The sequence below is a fragment of the Serinus canaria genome, chromosome 13, assembly GCF_022539315.1.
Source record: "Serinus canaria isolate serCan28SL12 chromosome 13, serCan2020, whole genome shotgun sequence".
Taxonomy (NCBI): domain Eukaryota; kingdom Metazoa; phylum Chordata; class Aves; order Passeriformes; family Fringillidae; genus Serinus; species Serinus canaria.
This window is the reverse complement of record NC_066327.1, coordinates 12,092,596-12,113,642: the sequence shown is the minus strand read 5'-3', so window position 1 is coordinate 12,113,642 and position 21,047 is coordinate 12,092,596. Positions and strand designations below refer to the sequence as shown.

Genomic DNA, 21,047 nt, shown 5'->3' with positions numbered 1-21,047 from the left:
AAATCATGATTTCTTCCTAGTCATCTTCAAGAATGCATTCAAAGCACTGGAGGCCTTAGACAAGAGATACTGAGGTTTTAACAGTACAGCAAGGCAGGCTGGAGGCTACAGAGGGCTTAACATCAAAACCAATGTGCAACATCTTAGAGCAGGTCTCTTGAGAGGACCTTGTTATTAGCAAGTCACAGAGACACCAAAATGCAAATACCAAGAGTCACTCTACAACATAACAATACTTTTGAAAGTATTTCTTTACAAGACATTCCCACAGAATTTTATGTAAATATTTTATTTGCCTGTCATCTTGGGACAAGAACATGACTTTCTGGGTCAACATACTGAATATGATTCATATGAGAACAAGCACACACTTCACCCTTTAAAATTCTTTACTGACAGTCTTCTTTCAAATCAGATAGCAATGAGCCAGAACTGTCCAGCTCCCACTACAAAAATGGGAGTTCAAGCTTATGGATGCTTTTGCAGATTTGGTTAAGAGCTATAAAAGCTTCTGTTAAAAGCACTTTGAGAAGTCTGAAGTGCAACCTGTTACTGCAGTCTTCGGATTCAACGTCAAGAACAGTAGAAACCCAACAAAGGGGGAAAAAACATATCACAAAAGACAAGGACAGGGTTCAGTAAAAGATCTCCATTGCATACTTTCACCTCACAGGCATACCTGATAGGAAAAATGCAGACAGCTTTTGTTTTTTAAAAAAATACCAGTTACCACCACAAGAGGAAGCAGCAGAATTTCCCCAAACGCTGGCTGCGAGAGCAGACCACAGCTCACACTCTCCCCCAGGTCACTAAGGTATCACATCTCCAGGTACAGATGGTAAGCAGGCCAATCTGAGACACAGGTGTAAGGAGGTAAGGGACAAACAGTGTAACAAATGCAAAGAGAAAAATAAAACAACAAAAAAGAAACCAACACTCTAGCAACATTTAGTACAACCAGTTTCAACCAGTAAGTCTGGCAAAGGAAAAGGCAAAACATGACTGCTGGGGACAAGCAATACCGAGGGCAGCTCTGCTCCAGAGCTTACAGCAAGCACAGGTCAAGAGATGATACACTGCATATGCACAGTCATTATAGTCATAAACCAAGAAACATGGAAACAGTGACACCTGACACAGATCAGCAAACTTCCTACACAGCTCTACTGTGCTGCCAAGAGACCTGGAGGTCCAGTGGAGACACAAATCCACCATTTTTATCCAGATGTTTAACACCAGGAAATACAGAAATACTGCTTTGTGCAGCATCATCGTACAGGATCTCTTGGATTGAAATTACCCAGTTTTGTATTTTATTTTCAGTTTCATCTTCTTTCAGAGGCAGTGGAGAGTGTTCAACATCTTAACACCAGGACAGACACGCACCTTCCATACTTCTGACAAAAATTCCTTCTTATCCACTTCAGGTCTGAAGCAAGGAATGAAGTACTGCAAAAATAATTATTACTTACAGCAGTTGGAAATGTAAAGGATATGACAGAGGTCTGCTTTGTTTGTAATTTTGCAATAGTTACAACAGGACCTGCCCAGCTTCAAGTTCAAGTTATTAACTTCTGCATCCAAGAAGCACTTGTTTTCAGTAATTTAAATGCAAAGTGATGCACAGAAGGTATTAAAAGCTTTAGCTACAACCACCTCTACCTTGTAAACCAAGTGACTGAAGAGCCTCTTCCCCTTGGACAAACTCCAAAATACTCTTGACTTCATAAAGCAAATCTAGACCTTTTTTATTTTATTTTTTTTAAACAATTTGCCAAAACTGGAATGAGAGATAAATAGAAGGCACAACAATTTTGCTTTTTTTTATACAAATACAAACTAAACATGAAAAAAACTCCCTATTTCAATAAAAAATTTCACAAGTTCAGGAAAAGTGTTTGAAGAGTCAAGTTCTAGACATTTAAAACCTATCCCACAATCCAAAATTTCAGAGTGGTAAAACAGTAGTTCGAATTCCTTGCTGTGATCATGTATCAAAAGGAAAAGAGATTCTACGGATACCCATTATTCCACTTTTACAGCGCCACAGAGAGAAAGGTGAAAGTCAATTTTTTCAAGTGGCAATGTCTCCACACCAGAGGATGTTCATATGACCCTCAAAGAAACACCAAGAGTTTTGCTTTTCTGCCCTTGGAATACTTGCCAAGAACTATGTTTTCCTACAGGCTCTTGAACGCATGCACGTGAAATATTATTCCGCTGACTGCACCCAAATTCATTAGAAAGAGGGGAGGAAAAAAAAATAGAAGAAAAAAGAAAGACATTCCTTTAGGAAAAACCACTGGTACCAAAAAAACAAAAAATCAGTCCGTAAGTTTGAGGTGAAAAAGAAAATTCAGTTCTTTTCTTTTTAAAATCCACTTTTCCTAAAACGTTGTTCCACAAAGCTGGAATCTGGGACAAGGACTAGAAAAAATAAATCACAGAACCATAACACAAACAAAAAGGGGCCAAAATAGTATCAAACGTAGCAGTCTATAACAGGCTAGGGCCACATTCCAAGATACCCAAGGCTGAAATTCACAAATCTGCAGGAAAAAGGGTTTGCGCCACCACGTCAACATCCGCGATGAATTCACTGGCGTTGCCCGATCCCCCTTCCAGCTCCAAATCCTGGCTTCTGGGACATTCCTCCACGTGGAGGCCCTCGAATCCCACCTCCCAGCCCCCCACGAGTGCCTCCAGGTCCACGGGGTCTGTTATCTCTGCGGTCACCCTCCCTGGCAGCTCGTGTTTTCTTCTCCTCCACGTTCAGGCGCACCTCTCCCCTGAACATGATGGGCTGCAACAGAAGCACAGAAGGTGCTGTCATTAATAGGTCACCAGCAGCACTTCAAGGTCAAGCAGATTCCTGCAACTTTGTCTCATATCCTCCTCTCCATGAAAGACTGAAGGCTCTCAGGATTACTTACTAAACAATGGCAATAGCCAAACCATGCATCCAGTCTTGGGGCTTTACTGGAAAAAATAAAGATGTGAAGGAGTGACCCTTGAAAAGCCATCTCAGGCTTAACACTGAACATTCTGATGGGTTTCAAAAAAGCTTCCTGCACGGCTATGAGGGTGCATCCAGAGCCCCTACCTACCACAGCAGGCAGGCATGGACACACACTCGGCATTAGCAATCACTGCTGACAGGCTGAGCAGGTACCTCCTGCCTTGTTAGCAAAATTCCTTTCAGCGTGCACACCAATACAGCTTCTTCCTTTCAGCCTCTGACAAACAAGATTCTACTTGTCCATTGAATCAGACTCTCTCTACCTTGTCTTCCTGAAAGCTGTTTATACACTTCCTGTGTTCAGCAATCTCCTACTGAAAAAGGCTCTGTAATGAGCTCCTACAAGCTACTTCAATGACAAAGACTGCACAAATCTTGGTAACAGGAGGGAAAAACATTATGTCTAGTCTAATATGCTCAAAAAAATCTAAAGGTATCAAGTACATTCTCTTCCTGTTAAGCTGAAAAACACTGTTGTCAAGAGACCAAAAACCACTGCCTGGAAATTTATTTACCCTGTTGCTAAGGATCTTCTGAACAGGCTCAGGATCATCAAACACCACAAACCCAAAATTAGGGAGCTTTCCACCACTGTTGATGCGGAGTTCAACAACATTGCCATAGCCTGCAAGAGAAAAGCCAAGTTCTTGGGTCATACATTAGAATGCTCTGTTGACCACACCCATGGCTGCAACCCCTCAGAGGACAGCAACGCAACCAACTTACTTTGGAAGAAGTCTTTAAGTTCAGATTTATCCACATCATGGGGAAGGTTCCCAACAAACAGCTGATGACTGTCTGGGTATCTCACAATCCGCCTGGTTTCCACATCGCCTTGTTCACCCTCACGAACTTGGAACAGATAAGCAAAACTGATTTTAGAAAAGTCAGTCCCCACAACAAACAGAAAAACAAGCCATGGTCAGAATTATCACCATTAGAAAGAATCAATTCACAGTGTCTATTCATATACAAAAGGAAAGCAGTCTACACTAGCAAGTGTGTAATGATTTGTTTTTTAATCACTTGGCTGAGGCCAAGCTTGAATTTTTCCTTGAGTAAAAATTTTTTGCTTACTGACAAAAATAATGGTATTTCAAAAGCTTTAATTATCACATTGCTTCCCCAAAACCTTTAAGCAACTGAAAACAGCTTCTTTGCAGCTTCTCTTACTTGGCCTAGGACCCCGCTGAGGTGGGATGCTCGTTCGCTGCTCCCTCACTCGCTGATCCCTCTGAGGTCTCTGAGGGGGGGTCTGAGATTCAGGCTTTGCCTCAGGGCGGGGCTGCACAGATTCAAAAAGGAGTGAACAGTTCAGAGTCAGAAAGACATACCAGCAGGTTCAGCTTTTAAGAGCTCACTGTCAACTTGGTATTACAAAAATACAAGGAAAGGTAATAGTTTTTCCCACCTGTGACTAAAATACATGTTAGCTCACGTTGGCTTACATGCTAAAAACAAGCAGCATTCACACAAACATTCCCTGTTTTCCTCCATGAAAAACAATTAATTCTCAACCCAAAACCCAAGGAATAGCATTTTGATAAAGTCTACCAGGAATCACAGAATGCTAAACTCTTTGGGGCCTGGGAAGTCAAATCAGAAGCAAGTAGATTTCACTCTCTTTCCCCTTTCAGCCAGTTTAGCACTTAAGCTTCTCCAGGTGCTGGATTCCTACCTGCGAGACCGGTACTTTCACAACATGAGGTGGTATTCCTGATACTGGGACAGCCCCACTGGGAGGAAGGTTCTTGCTGGTTACTGATGCCCAGGAAAATGTCTTTAAAAAAAAAAAAAAAAAGATAGAATGATAGTAACATAACTACATCTCCTTCTGAAATATTACTGATAGGACAGCTAACAGACACAGGATAACAGGAACAAATTTTAACTTATACTTGAAAAATCAGGAGCCAGCAAATAGCAGTTTCCCCACAATTTCCTACATATTATTTAAATTCAAAAGACTCAGTGGAATGACAATGGAGTCACACTTCTACTCTAGTCCTGAATTCCAGAGCTCAAACAGGACACAGCAGTGACCCAACACCAAGTATCACATCAAGGTTAACCAAAGTATTGGACTCCTGAGTCCCAATCTGTCCCCTTTTACCTTCCTTAACACTGAGAAGTGACAAAAATCCCCAGGTAAAAATAAAGCTGTGTAAATAGACAGGAGAGCCACACTGATGAAACCACATCAGAGAAAAGAGAGATCCATTGTCATTACCCTGGAGTCCTCTTGCACTGCAGGAGCTGGATCAGCAGGAGCTGGAGAAGGACTCTTTTCCACAGTCTCTTCTGGAGCAGATTCCTCTAATACTGGCTCAGACTTTTCTTCCTGCACCTCTGGTTCAGGTTCCTGTTCAGGTTCTGCCTCTGGCTCAGGCTCTGCCTCTGCAGCTGTCTCTTCCAGGTGTTCCTCAATGTCATTGCTATTACACAGCAACATAAAAAGCAGGAAAAAGAGGTGGGATTGTATTTATTCTATTACTGGTGATAAGCAGCGCTACTTATGCAATACAGAAGTCAGGCACATGACATCTGAGAGGAAGAACAAGGCCAAATAAGGCCACATTGCACAAGGATGCAAATTTTGCATCAGTACACTATAAAGCAGAAAAAAAAAATCCAGTCTCCATGCTCAGTCTAACAGCATTTTAATTTCAGCTGATCAATAAACATAAATTTTTTGACTGTCAGAAGAAAACTATTAATAGCAATAAATTCATGTGACCTGTTCTACAAGCAGCCTGTCTCACACAACACCTGACTTCATCTATAAATATATTATTACCTGACAGCCTGCTCATAATAAGCACCACTATCATCAGGAACAGCCTCAGGTGTCTGCTGTCTTTCCTCAGGTTCCTCCCCTTCCTCCTCAGATTCTAAATAAGGTTAGAAAAGAAAGAAAAAATAACACACATCTTTAGTAAGAGGCTCAAACACAAGGCACCTATCACAAAATACAGGTGAAGTTTCTGCCAAAGAACACACAAGAAGCACTTTTGAGATGTGACATGAAACAGACATTTTTTTTATATTTCCACTATCACTTTGGTTATTCAGTTTTGACCAAGGTTAAAAAACATGCTCCAAATACTTCAGAGAGCAAGATTTATAACCTACAAATCTGACTGCCACTGCCAAAATAAGTCTTACAGTTCTTGTAATAGAAACAGATTATACCAGAAAAATAATCATCTGCATTTCACAACTCATTGCTGGACTGTAAAGAACTACAGGCACAGAAAAAAACCTACAAGCACATGAAATCTAACACTGTCTTCTCCAGCAAGAAGATTTCCTTCTATCTGGGAATAGAATTTTGATATAGATCCAGAACCAAAGACCAACAGAATCGTCCAAAACTTTCTGCTGCTTACCCTCTGGAGGCTCAGTATCAGAGTCCCCAAAAACCTCGTCCTGGTAGCGGAAGATATCGTTGTGGACATAGAACTTGTTTGCAACAGAGCCCTAAGAGCAATCCAATGGAAGAACTGAATCAATAACAACAATCCAGTAAAGAAAAATTTGAAATAATGACAAAACAAGAAAGGTTTGAGCATGTCCTTTGTACAAGATTAATCCAAATTTGCCTCTTTTAAGAAAATAATGTTATTAGGGGCAGATAAGAAAATAATGTTATTTGGGGCAGGAAAACAAGAAAGAAAAAATACATCATTCCTAACAAGTTAAGTATGGATGGAACAAAGAAAAATAAATTGTTAAAGTGCTTTTAATTCCAATAGCTCACAACACTAAAGAAGTATGATCGACAACTTCCTGGTGTCCAAAGTATCAGTTTTTATCTCCAAGTCATATTGTCAAACAGAGTGATCTTGCAACACTCCTTTTTCACTATCATTTTCAATTCTGTGAACTGCTTCGTTAAAAAAGTCTATTTAAAAATGCCACTTCACTTTAAGTGCTTCAGCACTTTATGAACAAGAAAATCTGGAACCCTTATTTTCAAAGTGACAGGAAGCATTTCCCTCTTTCTACTACCTCTTTTTCAGTAAAAAGACCAGTTGCTCGGATAGTAAATCAAAGACAATATAATTTTAATATGCTTAAGAAAAAAAATGCACTAACCTAGGAGTCCAAAGTCAGGATATTTATAACTGATTTCAATATCCAAGGTCAATGTACAATCACACAGAAGTAGTGTAATTCCCAAAGGACTTTTTAGAACGTAACTGAATTTTGAGGCAAGTAACCTTCCCAGTCTAACCCTTGAGACTGCAGCCCTGAGGCAGACAGAGCTGAGCAGTGGTGCCAGAAGGCCCTGGCAGCCCAGCACACCCACCTCAGGAGCAAGCACGAAGGTCTGCATGAACCTGCGCACGGGCTGCATGTTATTGGAGAGCTCCCCCATCACCTGCACCACCACACCATCATTGAGTGTGGCGTGGGCGTCCACGTGACGGATCTTTGTGTGGCAATCCTTGAAGTTTAGTGACAGCACCTTCTTGTGGATATCCTGGGAAAGAATGGTACACGTGGGTTATGCTGCGGAAGCCATTTCTGCCAAGTTAGCAGCTTTCAGAGAAAGCAAAATCATAAAAACCGATTTAAGATACATTCCCTAACTGTGGAGAGAGAGCTTGGCAGGATGTTTTTTAAGTTTGCTTTGCAAGCAATTTTACATTATAAGCTTTCTATAAAGGAAGCACATTTTGCCTAACTATTGCTGTCTACAGTCAAGAGGGTTTTTTTCCTCCCCAGTTTTTTTTTCTTCTTTTACAGAAAGCACTTGAACAGTGTGGGGGTGAATCACAGCTGGATACATTTCTCTTTTCAACCATAAAGGTGACAAAATAGAAGGAAAGAACAGCTTTCTTTTTAAAAAGCTCTTACAGATTGCCCATAGACTGCATCAGCTGGTTTTCCATTGGAATCCAAGCCACCATGGACGTAGGAAGAGTTCTTTCCATAAAACCTGTTGGAAAGAAATATTTTAATGCCAAGCTTTGCTGTGTAAGAACATTGAGCCTCTATATTAGAGTGCAGTACAAATAATACACTTTCAAGTAAGTTTCCTGTCTGAATCACTAGAATAAAGCCACAAAATCTCATAATCCTGTTACTAATCAGGGGGTGGGGGGAAAACAAAGTTTTCTAATGTAAGCTGTAGCATTCAGGTGTGTCAGACCCAGGCACCAAAAACCAAAACCAAAGCCTCATGAGAGCTCATGATCCAATCTCATTATCCTCTTTCTGCATGAGGTCCCCAAAACAACACCCTGAACATCTGGGATGCTGAAGGCTCCCTCTCAAGTTCTGATTTCAAGCTTGAGCAAGACTGTTTTGCTCTCCTACAGTAAAAAAAGTATTGCAGGTAAATCTTCCTTTCTGGAACTGAGAGGTTACCAGCTGAAATGCCCATGGCACTGCACTCTGCCAGCAGATAAAAGACTGGAATGGATTCCATGGCACAATCAACTGTCCCCTGACCCAAGGGGATGAGGTCAGCTGTCCACCTAAGTGGAGAAACACTCTGAGTAACTGTTCTTGAGACTGGATGGGGGGAAGGTGTCAGAAACTTTATCTGGCTACTCAAAACACAACAAAATGAACTGTATCTTCATAAACAAGACTAGTTTCAGAAGGATACCTGTCACACCAAACAGGACTGATTTGTTTAGATAATGGATTATAGTCTGCTGCATATCCATAATTTCCTAACTTTTCTTTAAGAGCTGGTATGACTCTCAAGAGAGGCCAGTAAACAAGCACACAACTTATTCAATGTTTCGTCTTAGGGGGCATTTTATCAAGCCAAAAACTACAGAAATGTTCAACTAAGTGGTATTTCTCCAACTTCAATTTATATTGATTACAAGCAGAAGTGCCAAGCAGCATTTCAGTTAGAACCAGAACTCAGATATTTAAAGAATTCCTGTTATATTTATTAACCATCTTTTAATCCAGCTGATCAAAACCAAAAGTAAACAACGCTCAGCATCTTAAATGAATCAGTTTAAGTGACCAAATTCAGCAAGCTAAGACACAGTAAGAAAATCATTCACCAGTTTAAACACACAAGTTGATTCACACAGAAAACCAGCTCAAAGTGAAGCAGAGCTTTACCTGTGCAAATAGTCAGGTGCTTGGTTCAGCAGGGTATAGTACTGCCTCACGAACTCCCGCCCGACCAGCAGGGGACTTGGCTTCTCCATCACCATTTCTTTGGTCAACTGAAAACTATGGAAAAAAACAAAAGCTCCATAAACCATGAGCATTTCAAATGGCTGTTCTCATCCTGATTGCATAAGCCACCTAATCATAGCGGAAAGCACGCACCAGGACTGTTTTACCCTGTAAGCAGTTTAAGCAATGTGTTTTCAGAGTCATCAGAGTTTTGGTGCCAGGGAGAGGATTCCTGGGTACCAAACCAGAGGTGGGAGAGGCTGCAAGGCTGAGGCAGCTCACCTCACAACCTGCCAGTAGTTAAGCATCCCACATATCCTCAGGAAAAAGCAGGTGGCAAGCAAGTAAGGTTGTTCAAGAGGATTGGCTAAGTGGCTAAGACATTTACAGTCGATCCAAATTCTACTTACCTCACTTGACTTCACAATCAGAATTAAAAGTCAGATGTTCTCAGGCAAAGCCTGTGCTACTGTATTAAGGGCATTTTTAGAAGGTCAGAATAAGTCCAATCTATTTTTATCAGCAGCACAGCACTACTTGCTGTGAGTATCAAGCACTCTGGAGGAATATTAGATTATATTAAAATTATGCTACAAACTAACACATATTGCTCTTCTCCTGCTTCCACCAGTCTCAGCAAGTCATTTCTCACTTAAATTCAGACCACCAGTCAAGTGAACAGCACCACCCATGCCCAGGGACAAATCCATCTGGGTACCTTCTACCTCCCTTCCATGGAGCTGCAAGTTACAAAAATGAAGTATTTTCAGGTAGGTTATACAATACATGTATCTTCAGCCCAAACCAGAACAGATTCCCATGTTTCCTTGTTATTAAATACCCAAACACTGTTCAAACTCATTCAAAATAGTTTTAAACTCACAGGGATAAACACCAACAGCAGGGCATGTTCTTAGTACCAAATACAGAACCAACAGCAGATTTTCTGCTTCACACTCAGATGTACCAATCAGAAGAGAATGGGGGCTTAGCAAACTTTCTCCCCACTACTGACCCCCAATCTTCTTCACTACAGAGCCCTTTTCCCAACCATATGGTATTCAAATTCCATATGCACATTTTCCAGGTATGACAAGCAAGTCAAAACTGACACTATTTAGCTGAGCCCTCTAAATGCAATTCAGGAATCGTCGACTATTTATCTGCTTTTATTTAACACTGATAACCATAAATAGTGACAAGAAATGGTGGCATCAGTGACTGGGGGAAAACCCAGACTGGATCACAGCCAGAACACAGAATGGGGGGGGGGGAAAGGAAGCCAAACTAAGTAGTCTTTTAGCATAGAATAATCCAGAAGGAGCAAAAGCTCATGCCAAGCCAGTATCCTGGGAAAACTGAGTTGCCCACAACTTATCCTTCAAACATAGCAAAAGGGAAAGAAAAAGACTGGCTTTCCTACCTGCTTGTATTCCCCCCTATCCCAGTTCATACAAGGATCTTAAACATTTGATACTCACTGTATTTAGTGAATTTCAGAGAACTTGTCCTTTAAACACCAAAAACTGACAAGAGAGGAAATCACACTGCTGGATGGACCAAGAATGCAAAACAGAAGCTTTAAGCCTCAAAGAGATGAATGTACTTAGGAAGATGCCATGGAAGCTGGTACTGTGGGTGAAACTAAGTTCAAATGAACCTGGCAAATTTTATATATCTCAATCAATGGTCAAACACCCAACTCCTGGTAATCAAGGGACAAGGCAATGTTTAGCCACACTGTCAGAACATCCAGGTAATAGATCCAAGGATGTGATCACACCCAAGCTCCCAGCAGCAGGCAGAATGCACTGCAATCAGCTTTGATGGAGGAATGCAGCTAAGACTCAAGGCAGAAGACATAACAGCAAAGCCATAATTTTGTATACATTGAGGTATTTTGCTCTGCTTTTAATGCAATCACATGTTACCATCTTTTTAAGTCTAGAATAAATGAGAAATCTTCCCATTCTATTTTGAAACACACTTTTCTCTAGGTTTAAACACAGCAAGAAAGATCTGGTGAGCTCCAGAAGATGCGTCCACGAACTCTCTCTTTCAGCAGGATATGTGCCTATCACAACCACACAAAGAAATGTTACCTACATGATAATGTACAGGAAAAGTAAGACTAAATATGACCTAGAAGTTAAAGAGGCTTTTCAAAACATTCAGAACCTTTCAGATGTTAGAGGATTTTCAAGAGTTAACCATGCAGAAAGGAAGAAATAGTACATGGCTGGGTCTGGCCTGCAGGAAATGCTCAGATTCTGCAAACCACTTTCATTTCAGGAAGGTTCTACTAGCTGTGGTTTTGCAGAAGCCTTTGAACTCAAAATGTAATGTATTACAGATACAGATGTCCAACACCCAGCACAGTCTGAGGTGACAAAAACCTTCAAGAGATGAACTCTTGCCTTCTACTGCATGTTAAATGAGATCTTGTATTGTCTGATAAAATATTATCAGACAATACAAGAACACAGCAAAGGTAAAGTACAGCTAAGTGGTGACTACCACTGCTGACTTCCTCATCCCACTTTGTTTCCTCTTGAGTACCTGTGAAGCTCTAGAAGGAGCAGGCCAACCCTAAAGCAGTGGGAGCAGAAATGGCAGAAAGACATGACCCACACTTTTAGCTCCAGTCAGCTTAACTGCCAAGGCAGGATTTCTATGCTCCACAACAGTTAAAAATTTGCTTCTGTGCTGACAGTTTACAGCCAGGAAGCCAGTCCTACCATACACCACATCACCATTTGGAGAATGACAGGAGGCACACTTAACTTCTTTTTGAAGATATACCTTCCCTGGAATTCAAGCTTATTGCTACAGATGTAAATAGGCAGTTTTCTATTCAGTTCTGATAAATGATGAATTGGGCTCTTCTGAGAATTATTTTCAAGTGCTTCCTAGAACACCAATGTACAAAGCTTGACATTCTCACATTACGGCAAAATCGTCCTGTAGCATTAAAAGTTCAACAGCTGATTCACCAACAGCTCTTTCAGATGTCTGTTCTTCAGTGAAAGCCCTCACCTACATTAACCCACAAACACATCATCTTCCGTGCTGGTCTCAAGAAATATTGGAAGTGAAGGGGCTTGATTATGTCTGTCATACTTACATGCTTAAAAATATACATAAAGTTTTTTAATGTATATTTTTATATACATAAAAATATACATAAAAAAATATATGTACCCTCCTGCTAAGGGTGAAAAATCTATCAGAACTAACTCCTAACACGAAAAGAGGAATTGCTGAGTGCCCAGTTGTTCTCAAGCAGATCTGAAAAGAAATGGGAAAGACCTACATGACCTAATCAGAGGACAACAATCTGTTTTTACTGCTGCTGCACCTGCTGCTACGTTGCCAGGTGCCATCTGCTCTTGTTCTCCAGCCAGCACAACCTGAATGGTGGAAGCCAAGCATCTCCTCAGAGAACATTTGCTCCCTACCACTCATGAGCAATTTACTACTCCACTATTCCCTGATCCAAGAAAAACTGCTAATCCTTTTTACTACATTTTCATTGCACAGCACATAATAGCACCAAATGTTTGAACTGTCACTATGCTACTCCTGATAAAAGCTTATCCACACATTTTCCTGTCAATTGACATAATGATGAAAGGGTGAAAATTGACAGGAAAAGCCGAAAATCTGATTATTTAAGATTCATTCATAATCATGCATTCATATTATCCCATATGTAAAACAAATTGGATAAGTCAAATTTTAACAAGTACACCATAACAATTCTCCAGCATAACTGAGCCCCTTCCTTAAGCCAAGGACTTAGAGGAAGACAAATACCTCCTTTACAGTGGTTATCACCTGGCTGATGGAAAATTCCACCATCTGTTACAATGCTCCCACTTGGCAGAAAATCAATGTCAGGCACTGAATTTCTGAAATACTGTTATGTAAATTAGAGCCATTTATGTAAATTCCACATTAGCAAATTCAGATTTAGGCCCACAAAACCTATTAGTATATTAGTTCAGAAAAATGGACTCAGCACTCAAATCTAGCATGGGTTATTATTTTCTTACCAAACTGCAACGCGGTGAAAGCAAACTAGTCACTGCCGGGCCAATTCAATTTGGGGTTTTTGTGGATTTGGGTTTTAAATTTTTGAATCAGACAAGTTTAGCCTGAATGTTGCTTCTACTGGACTTCCTACACAACAGAAGTGTGTGTTATGCTCATCACAGGATGTTTGGGCTCTCAGGAAAACCAGTCCCAAGACTAAGGCAAAAGCCCCTTGGCCTAATGTAACCAGCCAAAAGACCAAAACTTAAATTTCACTTCCCAAAGAGTGTAGCAGTTTTAAACTTCTATTAAGAAAAAACTAACAAGACGACAAATTAAAATTGAATCATTATCACAACAGGCTCTGATGTGTTTTTAACGTTAGCCTTGTTTCTTTGTTCTCTGCCATCTTTAATTACACTTTTTTACAAAGAACCTTCTCAAGATACCCGAAATTCCTACAATGCATTCTAGGCCTGAGTGGAATATTACATACAGCTCACCCCTTCTACTCTGGCTACCCAAGTGCTATAAGGTGACCATCTGAACTCCACTCCTTACACCTCTACAAACTGGTGGAGTTTACAGGGTGCCAGAACAGCCATTCCAAATATCAAACTTCACACAACCCTACTCCCTCATTTTGGTATCAGTGAATTCCTTAACTTAAAAAGGCTTTTTGGAAATTGAAGAAACAGCAGGAGAAAAGAGTGTCTGTATCCAAGCACAAAACACCACAAATGTGGCAAACAGCAATTCTGCTGGAAATTAAAGGTCTGGTCAATAGTTAATAGGATTGCATAATTAAGTGTCATTTGGGATTTCTCCAAGTTGCTTAGCAACAGGTGAGCATGCTCAAAGCCACAAACCATTTATTTAGAATAACCAGCTCTAGAAGCAGTTATGGACAAAAAGAAAATTAAAGTAATGGAAGAAAATGCCAGTAGGCCTCTAAGAGGCATGATATAAACAAAGTTTAACTACAAAACAACAAATATAGTTAATTCCAACTCTCCATACATTTTACATGACTGGCATCTGCTCTGCTGCTGACTAAGTAATATAAGAAAAAAAAACCATGGGGCTGGTACCTATGTGAACCATGATACAAAACAATAAAGTGAACAATGAAACACAAGCTAAACTTGCACCCCATGGCAAATTCCAGGGCCCATCTCAGCTGGGGATTTATATCACCACACCAGCTTGCTCTCAAGTAGAAGAGTGATGTTAAGTAAATGTGTATTTAAAACACAAAGACTGCAGATACACTGAGACAGCCTTATTTTAATACAGCCTTAACTATCCAAGGGGAACAAAGAAACCCATAACAATCCAGTAGTTGACCTGAGCTTAAATTATAGAGAGCTGAAAATGCACCTCAAATAAGCAGGCAAATGAAGTCCCAAAACACTAATCTGCTTTAAAAAATAGGTCTCATTAATTGCCTCCCACTGGATGAAGAGGCAGACAATGTCACTGGGACAGAGTCCCAGCAGCACAGCCTGTATTTCAGACACAAACCATACAGCTACCTACCTGTAACCACTTCATCTTTTCTGCCTTTTGACATATTCAGAGGCAAAGTATTTAGCCTGGAAGAAGTTATCTTAAGTCAGCACTATTCCACAGGAGGCAAGATGCTTGGTAGCCACAGTCAATGGAAGCTCAATGATGGGATAAGTTATGCAATAAATAAATATTTGAGGATCAAATTGGGACAAGTTGTGAAGTTACCAGCATTCAATTCTTACTAGCATCTCCAGGAAACATTGAGAGTCTGTGAGGTGAATGTATTCACCAGGAACCTCCAGAAGCAGGCACTTCAGAGCAGTGTGAATGAAGTGTCAGGCATATGATGCAGACAGAGGAGCCTTTAATAATCTTCCAAACACCTAATAAAACGTGGATCTAGACTGTCAAACTTAGCACAGCTATTTCTCCTTTCACTTGTGACTCATCTCCACTGTATGACCCACACAACCTACAAAGACAGGCAGTGTCTACATTCATAAGAAACTTCAGGTGCTGCAGGGAACTAGATCCTAAAAAAAAAAAAAAAAATCACACAGCAGTCATCAAGCAATCAGCTTTCTCTGTGCTTAATTATCCAGATGCAGCAGAAAAGCAGAGCAATATCTGAACCCCTTCTGAAGTTTGAGACACACTGACAAGGGATTCTCTAGAAAAGCCATGTATCACACTAAAACATGGATATGAAAAATTAAGTTAGAAGCTTAACTATTTTCTAATCAAATCATCCAATCCAACAAAATTTAAGCACAATAAAATGAAATTTTCATCACAAGATTAAAAAAAAAAATTCAGAATTACATTCAGCACTGCCCATGCTAGTACCAAAAACCCTCTGCTTGCCAGTGGCAGATGGGAAGCCTTACTCAGCAGCAATGCACAGCCCTTCAAACACTGGGAGAATACAAATAAACAAGCCAGCAATTGCTGAAGAGCTGTCAGTGTAGAAGTCTGCCTGTGTTTTTGCTAACAAACCTAAGTGTGATCCACAAGTTGATGGATATGATGGAGTCTGCCATTTTTTAGACAAAATTCAGCACTTGTGTTTTTCAGCTCTACCAAGCAAGAAAGAGACAAACTGAAGATTTCTAATGCTTTCAGTCAGAATCTAAAAGAAAAGAGATAATTTTGGAGAAATGTTATTTCCAGGACATTAAGCTCAAAAGCAGATTAAAAACACAAAGATCACCTTAAATGTAAATCAGGGTACTTGAGATCAGCATACCCCTACAGAAAGGGATGAACTTTCATCTGGGTAAGGAAAATGATACCAAACACTATTCCTGTGGCTAAGAGCATAAAGCTCCAAAGACAAATAGCAAATCAGGTCCTGCTTACAAGAAAAAAAAAATCTAACAGAGAAGAATCTTGAAAACTTACTCTTAAAACTAAGTGATATAGTACGAAATTCTCAACAAGGTGTTTGGGTTTTCTATTCCTCCTTCAAAATATTTTGCCTTCCCTGGGTGCTGAGCTCAGTATGGTGTGGGTTTGGGTTTTCCTTCCTTTTTAAAGCTGTTTCACCTGGCTTCCAAGTTTCTGCTTCAATCATCACTCCTATTCAGCAGTTACCTGCTCTAAGATTAAACTAAGGTGATTTGTCCCAAGCCTAATGAGCAACACTTCATATCCTCACAAAAGGAGAGCTCCGTTACATTTAGCACTACAGAAAAACACGTGGCTCTTTTGATTTGACAGAAGAAAAAAATGAACTCTTCAAAATCTAGTTCTCTGAAAACTCAAAGCCTTGAGAATTCCCAGAAATATTCCTACATTTTTAATAATCCTAAAATCAGATTATCCTAAATGGGCTCTCAAATATGGGGGAAGGATTTGCCCTTCTAACTGAACTTACTTCAACCTCACTGACCCCTCAGTTAGAAGCAATGTTTTTCTGCAAAATTACATTTTAAACACGCAAATCTCATCCTGAAGGGCAGTAGGATAGTCCTGAATGGTTTGTTTACTTTTTCTTTAATAAGCTTTCTGCCTCTACTGCTCTCCAGACTGCTTCATGATAAAGCAGCTACTTAGTCCCTGTGATTTTGCCATTAGAACAGGTTTTGTTTTGACATCCAAGAGCTGCTCCAACATCTCGATGAAGTTGGCAGCAGGTCCAGTCATCTTCTCTTAGGTCTGCAAATTTTCCATTTGGCTCCAGTGCAGCTTCTTAAAGTAAAAAAGCAAAAGTTACTCATCAGCAGTTAGAAGAGGCAGATCAGAACCCTGAGCTACACCAACACTACAGCAAAATTCAAGCTTAATGCCACCCAGATTAGAATCACTAAGATTCAAAATATTTTCTGCATGCCAAGGAACAGAGAACTGTAAAGAGAATCAACTCTTTCACCTCTACCTGCTTAGGTCACAGAAGAGGCTTAAACCTGATGTATCAGCTGTATCCTGGCACTCAGGACTGACCCATCCCAGCACTGTTACATTAAAAACAAAATACAGCCAGCCCAGCAGCAGCCAGGAAACAGCACAGGGCAGAGCAGATGGAAATGGAAGATGGGCACCAGCCCTTTGCAGTGCAGGGCTGCACGTCTGCCTCAGCAAGGAATCAGGTTCAGCAAAGATCACTCCTACATAACTGACAGCAGCCAGGTCCTGCTCTGAAAGCTGCACTGCACCAGCCATGTCCTCCTGGAAGAGCTCCAGACTTAATATAGCAAAGCTGGGACCTCAAGCCAGCACAACACTCACTGCCTGCAAAGTTTAAAGATTCTTTTACAGTACCTGAGGATCAGACTTCTGGTTTTCTTTTTAATTACACAATGAGGTAGCTTAAGGTTATCAAGTCTACTAGTAGGTACTCCAGGAAATCAAATAATTACTTCAACTCTGCCAATTTTATATAGGCACCTGTAAAAAAAAAAATATCACCCAGTCTTCTAGAGCAAACTATCATTTTTGGTTTGTTCCAGGCAGAGCAGACTACAACCAGCACAGCAACCAGCACCACCCAGCTGATGTCCTGCTTTGCTTGGATTTCCTCTTTGATTCTTCACTCATCACCTTAGTCAGACAAAAAGCCCCAAGTGCTAGTGTTAAAAACTGAAATAGTGTTTTTTAATTCTAACAGGCCATTTATGCCACCCTTATGAGTACTCTCTTACCAGGTCCTACTGTTTTGAACAGAAATACCAAGATGTACTTAAAGCAATATCACCTTTGATTTATCTACCTTTCTGTAAAAAGTGTTGCTCTGTATGTTTGCCTTACAATCTGCTACGTGAAAAATAAAGCTCTGAAACAAAGAATTTGCTGTTTCATCGAGAGCATAGATTCTGTTTAAAATTCAGGTGTTCAAACTCTATCAGATGTGTTGAACTCTACCAATGCAGTTATGCCAGCACCAAAGGGAGCAGCAGAGCAGTGGTCCTGCCATCACAACACAAATCCTCTGGTGTGCTTTTGTTGTTTCTCAGACTGCAAATACAAAGATTTCCAACAGAAATCCTAGTGGGCTTGGCACACACTAACTAAGTCTTGTCCACCAGGTTTTCTTCTTTAATTTTAATTATGCTTCCCTGTCTTCAACTTAAGGAGTCCACACTTAACACAACCTAGCAAAAAAAGGGCAAATTCACCTTAGTCAGGAACTGGGGCTACTCTTTACCTCCTAATGTATACAAGCCTAAGGTTTTTAAAAATACTTATATTTATAAAAATATGATATACATTTGCAACGGCTCCTGAGTTTTTTTTTTTTCCTAACAGACTTTGTACAGTTACACTTTCTAGCAGGTTTCACTAGTGCCTTTCAGGCAAACCAGTCCCTGCAACACGTGATGCTGTCAAAAAGGTTGTGAGATCTCCGTCATAAAGATAAGGATGTAAGATTTTAAGCACGTGAACACTTCCAGCCAACCTTCAAATAAGCTATGTATACCATCGACTAAAACAAAAAAAGCTAGAGTCATACATGGAGACTGAAACATCCCAGGAAAGGTGAGTTCAGTTCACAGGATGAGAAGATGCTACCATCAGCATCACGGAAGTATCACAGAGCTATCTAGAGAAATGGTTTCTCTAGACAGAGAATAAGAAAAGTGAAAATTTAGTCGAAGGGAAAAATATCAGGAAAGGTCTGAAATGCAGTTTTTGTCCGTTAACTTCTGCACTTCCCTTTATGACATAAATCTAAAAAGCTTTGTTAGCTAAAAAAAAAAAAAATCTAACACAACCCTCCCCACGTTTGATTTATGGCATCTGGAAGCATCAGCTTCCAAAGCTTGATAGCAGTGTCCAGATTTCCTAAATCTGTCACTCCTGGCTGTGAGAGCAGGGGCTTGCCAAAAATAGCACACACTGGAAACATGGCGGCTTGCTGCAAATGCTGCTTTCCCCCGGTGGTGGAACAAAAAAATCCTTTTTTTGGTAAAGACTACTTATTATATTCATGCAAGCCTTAAGACAGAAGATCACCAGGTAAGCCCGCAGAGAATGAGGAACTTGGTGGAACATCCAGCTCAACACTGGGAGCTACTGGAAGATGTATAGAAACCTTTTCTCTAGGGCTTCTCCAGCACGTACATCAGGGGCCTTACAGGATGCTGGAAAGTCTCATTACCAGCACTACTTCGCATTTAAATCTTAGCTTAACCCCGGATTCAGCCAAGGTCATGCGGTAAACCAGGTTAAGATCCACGCTCTCCTGCTCGAATTATAACTTCCTTCACCTATAAAGTTATGGCAAGGGAGGCACCCCGAGCTCATACCCAGGTCCTGACCCAGCCAGCAGCCAGCACGGCCCCTCAATCCGCAGCTACAGCTCCCCCTGAACCTCGGGCTTCGGGTGGGCTCCTCCCGGCCCCACCTGCCCAAAACAAAACCCAAAAGCAGAGGGCGAAAAACCCTCAGAGCCTAGAAAGCCGAGAACAAAGCTCGACCCGCACACCTCGCCTCGCACAATGCGGGGCCGCGAGCAGCCGATCCCCCACCGCCCCCCCTGCCCCGCACCGCTCCCGCCGGGAGCTCCGAGGCCGCCGCGGCACCGGGAGCTCGGGCGAAGGCTGCGGAGCCCAGGGGGAACGCGCGGCCGCGGGTCGGGCGGGAGGGCGCCGGCGCCCGCCACAAAGCGCCGCGGGGACCGGGCGGGATGGAGGGGGAAGGGGGCGCCAGCAGCGCCGTCCCGCACGGCCCGCGGCCTACGGAGAGCCGGGGGCGCCTCGGAGTCGGGACGGTGCGTGCGGCCCGCGGTCCCCTCGGGAAGGCGCGGCCGCGCCGGTGTCTCCCCGCGCCCCCCACCCCCTCACCTGCGGGCAGAGCGGGACGGGAGCGGAGGCGCCGCTTCACCACAGGGCCCGGCGGACGAGAAGCGCCTCACGCAGCGGCGTGCTCTGCCTCCGGCTACATATATCCGGCGCGCAGCCTACCCCAGCGGGCGCGCCCCAGCCAGTCAGAGAGCGGCGCTCGCCCGCACTCGGATGCCGGTTGGCTCACAGCCGTGAGAAGGCGGGCGGAGAGCTGAGGGGCAGCTCAGCCAGCCAACCATGCGGCAGCGCTCCGCTGGACGGGGAGAGTGATTGACAGGCGAGCAAACCAATGGGCGGTGGGCGACGGCTGATAGATTTGTGCTTTGGCCAATGGGACGACGCTCCCAGCGCCAGCAGGCGCGCAAGGCGGCGCGGGCCGGACGCCGCAGTGTGGTTGAGCCGCACTGCAGCGCCCTTGAGAAGGAGGTGGTAAACCCCGTTATAGATGGGGCGGGCCTTCGTGGCACGGCAGCCAATGGGAGGGCGCGCTGGGCGCTGATGGACAGGGCCCCGTCGCTGCTCTTAAAGGGGCAGGCGGCCGCCACGCGGGGCGGTGTCCCGCGCTCCGCCGCGCCCTCTGCTGGAGGGAGGGAGGCGCTAACATGGCGGCGGGCGCCATGAGGCGGCTCTCAGGACCCGGCTCCCGCGGCCGAGCGCTGCCGACTCCCGGCAGTGCACAGGCAGTGGCCGCCTGCTTTGGCTGCGTCTCCACAGGCTGCCTGGGGCTCACATGTCCCACGCACCTGAGAGAAACTGCCAGTGCGGGCGGGTAGAAGGAGCTGCGCACCCCAAGGCACCTCCACCACAACCAGCCCGGCCACTCACACCAAGCCGAAGGTGGTCGTAACTGGCGGTCACTGGCCCATGCCCATCCCGGGAGGCTCACCCAGCTGCTGCTTCTCCCTCACAGCTTCTGAGCAAAGCAGACTCAGCATCGTCTGCCCCAGAGAGCCAATGCAAGCAGGAGCGTTTTCTAACACACCTACAAAGGAGGAGAAAGGCCTGGAAGTTCTCAGATCCTTTCGTTCACCAGCAGGTGCTGG

The 21,047-nt window shown here is 42.7% G+C and overlaps 1 protein-coding gene across 3 annotated transcripts; it reads right to left on the bottom strand.

Moving 5' to 3' along the window:
* Positions 1-1,723: 1,723 nt before the first annotated feature.
* G3BP1 (G3BP stress granule assembly factor 1) lies at positions 1,724-20,163 on the bottom strand. Of its 3 annotated transcripts, XM_050979620.1 has the most exons (13): positions 20,005-20,151; positions 17,483-17,608; positions 9,116-9,229; positions 7,883-7,964; positions 7,332-7,505; positions 6,409-6,499; positions 5,817-5,910; positions 5,250-5,454; positions 4,698-4,799; positions 4,193-4,304; positions 3,746-3,871; positions 3,535-3,665; positions 1,724-2,803 (listed from the first exon to the last, which is right to left on the bottom strand). In XM_050979620.1, the coding sequence occupies exons 3-13, from the start codon at positions 9,208-9,210 to the stop codon at positions 2,597-2,599; spliced, it is 1,419 nt and encodes a 472-aa protein (XP_050835577.1). In that variant the 5' UTR covers positions 9,211-9,229; positions 17,483-17,608; positions 20,005-20,151; the 3' UTR covers positions 1,724-2,596. The 3 variants fall into 3 exon arrangements, with proteins under 3 accessions (XP_050835577.1, XP_009089717.1, XP_009089718.1); XM_009091469.4 differs by lacking the exon at positions 17,483-17,608 and having other exon boundaries at positions 20,005-20,163; XM_009091470.4 differs by lacking the exon at positions 17,483-17,608 and having other exon boundaries at positions 3,535-3,644; positions 20,005-20,163.
* Between the last annotated feature and the right edge of the window lie 884 nt (positions 20,164-21,047).